Source organism: Trachymyrmex cornetzi, unplaced genomic scaffold (assembly GCF_001594075.2).
Source record: "Trachymyrmex cornetzi isolate Tcor2-1 unplaced genomic scaffold, Tcor1.1 scaffold83, whole genome shotgun sequence".
Classification (NCBI taxonomy): Eukaryota; Metazoa; Arthropoda; class Insecta; order Hymenoptera; family Formicidae; genus Trachymyrmex; species Trachymyrmex cornetzi.
The window spans coordinates 4,531,743-4,540,745 of record NW_017300169.1 but is presented as its reverse complement, the minus strand read 5'-3'; the positions used below and the strand labels follow the sequence as shown (position 1 = coordinate 4,540,745).

Genomic DNA, 9,003 nt, shown 5'->3' with positions numbered 1-9,003 from the left:
GATTAAGGTATTTCCCTTCGAAACAAATCAATTTTGGAGACGAAAAACGGCAGGAATTAAGTTTAACACCTAATAGAAGAGAATAGAATTGATGCTTGAAAACATCTTTACTATTGTGCAATGTGTCATGCCTATAGTGATCCTCTAATAAGAGTTTAGACATGAGCCGCAGTTTTGTATATGGCAAGGTAATAGTGTTAACAAAAATCTGTGAGAGAGAAAGACATACATTTACTATTTCTTTCTCTTTCTCATTTTATTCTATCTTTTTCTTATTTATTTCTCTTTCAGGAATTGTTAAAACATTGCTGATCAATTTTAAAAATGGCTTTCTCATATCTAGACTTTTAGGCTCGATCGCATTAACGTTATTTTGACTTTAAGCGAAGCTTAAAACTCTCTCTATCTCGGCTTTAAAAAGAAAAAGCGCGTGTTTTAAACCTCGCTTAAAGTCAAAGTAACGTTGGTGTAATCGGGTCTTAGTAGAGGATTTCTAGTCGTGCCTGAGCACGCGAATTTTGGATAGTTCAATTAACTAACTTTAAACTCTTCTCATTTAAACACTACTATATCCTCGACACTTTGATATTAGGATTTTCATTTCGAAATAATCTCAAGAATTTGCTGTTAACGCGAAGTCTGAGACATTCTGTATACCTCTGAGGATATCAAAAATCCTATGTACATGCGAAAATCCTTGATCTCGCTATCTCATTTCACGAGCGTTTCATGTTTATTAAAGAGTCTGTGTTTAAAATATCATGTATACCCTACGTGTAATAGAGTTTGAACAACCATCGAGCGAATCCGCGTATCTCGCGGGATACCTGCCGTTCCATTAACTCGGTCGTAGCAAAACTCACCCTAAGAAAACACTGTACTGCGTCTTCGCAGGTAATAGTGGTGGCGGCGACGGCACGCCGTTAAATGGCGCCGTTAATTCCGAGCTTCGTTGGTCGTCCGGCGCCCTGGAAATCCGTGAGACCACGACGGCGGGTAAACACGCCGTCGCAACCGCGGAGATACATCCGGGTGATATTCTGTTAGTCGAGCCGCCGCTGGCGGGCTGTCTCCTGCCCGAGTTCTACGGCACCCATTGTCAGCATTGTTACGCAAGGTGAGGAGAAAATTGCCGTCGAGTTCTCTCACCCGGGTGTGTCCCCTCGTCTCTTGCCGGATTTAATGGACGCGAGCCTTGGGCGACACGTAATCCGCCGTGTGTGTAGCTTCTGCTTTGTCTACGTGGCAAGCCCTTCTTCCCCATTTGCCTCCCCTCCCCCCCACCGTTATCCGCAGCTTTTTACGGATAAACCCGCGATGGCGAGAGAGAGAAAATGGATTTCATTAACCCGAGCGACGCTCGGGCGAAGCGCGCGACGAACGACGTATGTGGCCGGGAAAAACTCGTTATTACAGAAAGATAAAAAAGCCGCGTGCGCTGACTGAGCCGCGAAAAATTTCAAAATGGCACGCATGTTTAAAGGCGACGTTCAAAATCGACCGAATTAACGACCGCGAACAAACATAAACGAACAATTTGTTTCAATGAATGCGATCACGCTGTTTCAGTGAATCAATAATGAATCCAGTTTTATAAAGATATCAAGAATGGATTTTCTAGATGTTACACGCAGAAAAATGTGAAGTAATGTGTGTTAGAATTCTAGTAAATCTTATGAAATTGGCAGGTCCATGTGCATTGAAAAAATACTAAATTTTAATAAATATTTGTTTGAACGGTTCTAAGTAAATATTTACTGAATGAAAAAATATATACTTATTTGATACAAAAAATTTAATTTAACTATCTTTTTTATTGAGTAAATATTTATTTACTATAAGTAAATGTTTACTTAGTATTCTTAGTATTACTTACTATTCAAAAATATATATATTAAGATTTAATAAGTTTTTTTTCAGTGTACAGACAAGCGCCTACTTATATAAAATTTACTTTACTTTTCTAGTAAATATGAGCGATCGTTGTGTAACTATATTGTAAGATATTTTTTATTTATTTCATAAAGTAAATTTTATGCTACTACAATTTGGTATTATTTCTTAATCTATAAATTACCATGCTCAGTAAAATTTATTTTATCGATGAGTATTTCTTGCTTAGCGCTGACAAAATTTATTTTATTATGCGGTAAAAAATATAAGTATATAAAGTTTTAAGAGTTGTTCGTGCTTGCACTCTTGAGAATAATATGATTTACTTTACTATAAAATAATCACTTAAATGTATTATAATTGTAATGTACTTTTTTTACTTTACATCTCCGGTATTTTTTACTTTAAAGCAAGTAAAGTTTGTTATAAATTTAGCAAAAATAACTAGAATATTTTTAATAGACTTGTAAAAAACTATCCATTTTTCTCCGTGTAATTAAATGTTTTTCATAAATCTGTTATTTGTATGAATTCTCTTCATTTTCTAAATTAACTTCCGGATTCACGACGTTTTACAAAGTGATTTGAATTCGTGAAATCGTTCGTTACATTTGAAATCTATTACTCGAGATTGTTGATCGATCTAAATTTACCTGGATTGAATCTTACCCTCGCACGACGATAGTTTCCCTCGGCTTTTATTCGTCAATTTACATAATTCGCTTTTTCTGGACTAACCTTATTCTTGTTTCGATCGATTTACGAATATTCAGGCAATTTTTAGGCTAAGAGCGCCGGTTGGGTGCCCGAACTGCAGCTGCATTGCCTTTTGTGGAAAGAAATGCAGGGAAGTCGCGATGGCGACGTACCATAAGTACGAGTGCAAAGTCCTGGCGTTGCTGATAGGTAAGAGCATGAATGGACAATGTCGGTATAATGTATACAACATTCGATAACGAATGTAGTTTCAGCGAACATTGCAATAACAGACGTAATTTTAGTTTCCCTGCCTGCCTAAACTTAAACGGATTTAAACTTATTATAAATTCACGCGATGTTTGAGATTTGAAGATTAGTGACCATCACATTTTTCATAAAAATATTCTGAAACATGGAGTCTATCGGAGATTTGCTGAAATATTTTTTGAATTCAGTATAACTAAAAGTTATTATTGATGTCTCAATCAATGTTTTTTCTTAATAAAACATTATATAAATTTCTTAAGGGGAGTATCATAATATTTATCGAATGCGTTTGATATGGCAATTAAAAAAATAGCATTGCGACAATTAAAGAAATAATAAACGATATTAAGATTAGAAATAGAACCGTTTAAATCAACTCAGTACGAAGAAGCGTCAGTTACGGTTAAAATTTAATATTAAATTAATACATTTATATGTATTTTTTAATAAAAAAATTTATCTCAGAAATGATAAATTTATGAGGTCATATTTTTCGCAATAAGTTCGTTATAGGTAGCTTTAAGATATAGGTAGTTTTAAGATAGCTATTAGTATAAAATCATAATTAAATTTGAGGGAATTATTAATATTTCAAATTAATTGTTTTGAAAGACCGAAACTAATCGGTGCGTAGTCATTTCTGAGATAAAATTTACATATATATGTATTATCCTAACATTCAACTTTAACCGTAATTGGTGCTTCTTCGTATTTAGTTAAATAATAAATGTCATCATAGTAGTCGAGATATTTTTTTCGCTAAGTAGAAGCTACTTTACGCACGCCTGGTATTATCTCGAGTACCCTACAGGCCAAAACCCTTATAGGGTAATTACAAGCCGCTCTTAAATTCCTTCCCTTAGGCTCTGGCATGAGCGTGCTCAGCATGGTCGCTCTTCGGATGGTAACACAGGAGGGTCCACAAAAGTGTTTGAAGATCTACGAGGAATTAAAGAAGAACGACGTGGAAAGGGTTGCGGTGCTTTTGGCGGCTACCTCTACTACGACGTCGGCGGCGACGCCGGATACACACGACATGGAATCGCCGGCGAGCAGTAAGTCGGCTAAAAGAAGAACCAGACGGAGAAAACTCAAGGAATCTAGACGAGAGGAAATTAGGAAGATGATGGAGGAGAAGGGCACAAAAGAGTCCCGTGAAGGCGATGACGAGAGCGTCGACGTGGCTCCGTATAACTTGGTGACGCACGCGGACAAACGGACGAGCAAAGACTTTCTAGAGAGATCGCTGATGGCAGCCTTTCTGCTCAAATGTCTGCAGAGAGTCGGTTTTTTCGCAAACCCCACGCCGGACGATGGTACTTATCAGCGGCCACTTTACACCCGTAACATACGCCGATTTCTTCTCGTGGGGGCTGTATTTAACTTTTGGAATAATTTACCGAATCGTGAGTAGTCGAGAGAAAGAGGAGGTGAAAAAATGTGCTTGCTCGCACGAAGGGTGAATTTTCGATTCAGCAGATTCTCCGCACGGCGACCACGGCGTGGCGCGGCGTCCGTCCATTCGCGCCGTAAAATCGTAATTTTAACAGCGTTCAGTGGAAAGAGTCGCGGAAAGTTTTTGCCGGGAAGCCAAGAATAGGGGGAAAAGAGAGAATAGAGGAATGCACTGAACGCGGGGGAGCTATACTAATATCGGAAACTTTGGCGAGTTCGCAGAAGTCCCGGGCGTCGAGGAGATCACCGTAGCCGCCCTGCTGCTGAGGAACCTGCAGCTGCTCCAATTTAACGCCCACGAGTTTTTCGAGACGCGAATGAGTGCGGAGCATCGATTTCATGGCAGTCGTCCGGTCTACCTCGGTGTGGCGATTTATCCCTCGGTCGCCCGTTTCAATCACGACTGCTATCCCGCAGTGACGAGGTAAGCAAGGGGAAGATAAATACGTTCTTCGGGGAGTACGTCTCTTTGTGGAAAAAAATCAAGCTTTTTGCTGAAGAGAGGTGAGATCTAATGCAATTGTCACGAGCGATTGGTTCGTCGTTGCTCTCTTATGACCAAAGATAATATCTTCACTGTTTATTATAGATATCAAAAGAGTAATAGTAACTCAATCCCTTGAGTTAAATAACATTTCGTCAAAATATAAATCAATCCATTTCTATGGTTAGTTTCAAAGTAAACTACATCCAAGTTAACGCACACGGAAAAAAAATGTCCCTGCCATAGCTAATCTTGGTTCGTTAAAATATATTTGCGCTACCACAATTATATAAATTTATAAACTACAAAATAGTTTGTTGTTATTGCTATAATATAGATATCACAGCTAAGATATTAGCTATTATACCTATATTTTGCCTGTCCATATTTTACACCTACCACTTAGTTACAACATGCAGTTACGGCAACTACTTTCTTTTTTCCATGTATGTACTAGTAAATAATAAACTAAATTCGATAAATAAAATAATTGACTAATATTTGACCTAGTAAATAATAAACTAAATTTGTGAGTCAAACTTAATACATTTTCTTGAGTTAAATTGTTTAACTCTATTGTTTTTTTAGTTAAATTAACGGCGTATTGAGTGGGAGAGAGGAGTGGCAGCTATAGAAATGATAAAAATAACTCAAATAGGATACATACATTAATGAATTTAACAGTTTTCTGAGAAAAACATGTTGTCTTAAGACACGTCCAACTTTTACACACTATACGCACGTCGTCTTGTCAAACTTTGCGTCCCGGCGAAGTGCACATGGCTCGGCCTGATTTGCATATTAATAACGTAGCCGTGTTAAAGAGCAGACCGCGACGTAGATCGACGTGAGAACTAATTAGTATAACCAGACGGTACACAATCGCTGTGTCATCACGTGCAAATTATTAATCGACCCGCGACCGCCTGCAGTCTATTAAACGAAGTTTCTCCGGGACCCTTCAACAACTTCCCGCATTTTGTCGCCGGAAAACTCCTTTGTCTTTTCGCCAAAATTTTCTCACTTTCATCGAATTTACATGAATTCGCTAGCTTACGGGAAACTCACTAAATTGATAGATAAACAAAATAATCTCTTGTGAATTCGATTTGTTTAAATAAATAATTTTAATGATATGCTCAAAAAAGAGAGAGCTATTCGTTTCGAAAAATAATTTATTTAATGTATCGAATCATTTAAAAGGCGAACGATGCAATCGGAGAATTAATTTCTCCTCCTGGGGAATATATTGATGCTACTACTGCGAATCTATTAACGCTAATTAAGTACGTGAATTTTCGGGCAGCACTAAAGCGCGTCTGTGATGACTCCGTGGGTCGCGGCCATTATACGCGAAATTACACCAGCGCGCTCATTATTCCGTAATGTCACAAACTCGTCTGCACTACTCGGTACAAGCGGAAATTGTTACTGTTCACGTTATTAACGTCGTCGGTGCTATTGTGATGATTACGATTATTATTTCATTGCAAAGTGATTGCGCGTCGTCCCCTTTCCATTTTTCGATTTATTAACTGGTGTACCTGATAATAATTTCCATGTCGGATAGAGAGCGGTTAACAACTTTTAACACAATATTTGGACGCATTTATCATTCTGCACTTGATTAAAATAAAAATATCTAAATAATAATAAAATAAATCTACACTGTACATTTATACTGAAAAATGCAAAATGTATAAAAGGAACAGTGTTAAATTTATGATTTCATCAATTATATTCCATTTGAGTTATTTTTAATCATTCCTAGTCGCCACTGCTTCGATTTAACATGCCGTTAATTTAATTAAAATAATGGGGTAAATTTCAAGAAATTGGGACCTTAAGTTCTCGCTGATTTTCCGTGAAAAGTATGCTTTATTTAAAAAAAGTCGTAAAAAACATTTCGAAACTGTTGTACGTGATCAACTCCTAATGATTCTGCAAGTTCAGCTAGCGTCTGACATGAGTCTTCATGCAGTAATGCCTCCAATTCTTCGTCTTCAAACTTTTTCGGTGCGCCAGAGCGTTCTTTATCTTCAACATCAAAATCGTTATTTTTGAAGCGTCTAAACCAATCTCTGCATGTTGTTTCCGACAGAGCATGGTCGCCGTAAGTTTCAACAAGAATTCTATGTGTTTCAGCTGCAGATTTTTTTTTAATATAGTAGTGCAGTAAAATTCCCCGCAAATACTCTTTTGTTGGCACGAAACTCGACATGTTTAACACTATGAAACAAAAAGTTGTTTACCCTTGGGCGAGATGACATACACTGAATTTCAAGCTTGCTTATCGTAGTTCCTTGTGGATATGTTCCCATCTTCAACTACACGCACGTAGTTCTGTTAACGCGATCTGTTGGAAAACAGCGAGAACTTATTCAAGGTCCCAATATTAATTTATTCAAATTAAGATTGTCATGTACTAAGTAATTCAACTACAGAAATGGTTCGATTGGATGTAGTAGTTTTATTAACCACATATGAATTAAAACATTTTAAAACGCTTTCAAGTTAAAAATAGCAGAACATTACTTAAGAAATTGATAATTTCAATTTAATCCTTAAATAATCAACAATGTGAGTACATGTTAATTAAAAAATATAAAATATTTAGTATCAGGAAATATATATATGTATATACTTTCTATAATTTTCTTGTAAATATTTAACGTCCTTCGATAGAGGCAATTTAATTTACTATTTGAATTTGATATTTTTAATTTCTTTAGAGTTACTGTCTATATAACAAACTTTTCAGTTATAATTAATTGGCATAATTATTATATAACGATTTGTACTTACTTACGATGGTGCATGTATTTATGGCGTTAATTAACGGGGTAGGATTAAAATTCTCCTTTTGTCGAATCGCAGATACTTCATTGGGCGACATATCGTAATAAGGGCAATACGCGGTTTGCGGCCCGGCGACGTTATTGCCGAAAACTACGGACCGATATTCACGAAGAGGACTCTCGCCGAGCGTCAAAGGACACTGGCGGGAAGGTATTGGTTCCAGTGTACGTGCAAGGCCTGCCAGGAGGATTGGCCGCGCTTTGAGAATCTGACGAACGATTCTGTCAAGTTGAGGTAAGTCCATTTAAATTCTCTGAGATCAAGCTCATTAACAAAGTAATTTAATTTAATTAAACGAATGATTGTATCGGCGCTTCACTTAAGTCTCTCTTCGGTTGAACGTCTCCATGTCAAGAAATTAACAAAGTAATATCTATTGGAAGTAATGCAAAGAGTTACTCATTAACGACGTCTAGAGATGTATACGTTTTGTTGCCGTGTACGTTTTAATTAATACAATTAACAGTTTCTTTCGTTTAACTAAAAATGTCCGACTTGAACGTCCCGAAAAAAATCGAGAAATATAATGATAGTAAACCACAGTAACGAGTAAAAGCACAAGAATATCAGACGGAAGGAATAACAAGCGACCAAAAGAGAGAGAGAGTGAATAAGTGAGAGGGAAAGAAGAGAGGGAGGGTGATGGAGAGTGAGAGAGAGTTAGAGATGTTTTTCGAGATCGTTAAAAACCACAACTCCTGATGAGGCGAGTTCCTCAAAGGATAGAAGCGCTTGTACCGTAAGGATGCTCCCGTCGTCAAAGGTACTTCTGTTCGTCGTCGTAAGATTCTTATACCAACTCCAACGACACGGCCAGGTGCTTTTATTAGTTTCGCGGTAATTTTCTGGGTAGTAGCACCACTACTCGTTACGTTGCGTCTTTTACGTCAACAAAACGGGGTGTTGCTTCGCTGACGGTGTATTTCTCTTAGAGAAATAAACCACGGAGTTTTCCTCTTTGAAGGCGTCGGACAAAAGTTCAATTACGAATAATTATTTCATCATCACGCTAATGCAAATGTAATTCTTTCAAGTTGCGTGTCTTCATTGATGTTTCAGCGCCTCTTTGGGATTTATATAATACCGACTAAAGCATTTTTTTACGTTTCGCATTTTTTACGATGCTATATTCTTAATTACATTTGAACGAAGTATTAATGAATCGAATAGAGAATAAGATCACGTTCTGCAAATAATTTCAAATGGAGTTTGCTTCATTCCAATTTTTTGTGATTATTTATGAACATACATGAATGATACAAGAAATAGAAGACTTGCGATAAAAGATAAATTTTCTTTCATTGAGAAGAAAAAAATCGATTTTTCAAATTGTTATCAAAAGGATC

At 37.0% G+C, this 9,003-nt stretch overlaps 1 protein-coding gene across 10 annotated transcripts in view; it reads left to right on the top strand.

The window, feature by feature from the left end:
* LOC108768805 (SET and MYND domain containing, class 4, member 2) overlaps nucleotides 1-9,003 on the top strand; it is a 45,750-nt gene that overhangs the window by 34,387 nt on the left and 2,360 nt on the right. For 9 of the 10 annotated variants that reach the window (XM_018519393.1, XM_018519389.1, XM_018519388.1 and 6 more), the window contains 5 exons: nucleotides 895-1,117; nucleotides 2,678-2,799; nucleotides 3,723-4,265; nucleotides 4,537-4,738; nucleotides 7,676-7,891. In XM_018519393.1, coding sequence (XP_018374895.1) covers nucleotides 895-1,117; nucleotides 2,678-2,799; nucleotides 3,723-4,265; nucleotides 4,537-4,738; nucleotides 7,676-7,891 — 1,306 coding nt within the window. The remainder of the gene's footprint in view (nucleotides 1-894; nucleotides 1,118-2,677; nucleotides 2,800-3,722; nucleotides 4,266-4,536; nucleotides 4,739-7,675; nucleotides 7,892-9,003) is intronic. The other variant, XM_018519391.1, reaches the window with a different exon arrangement.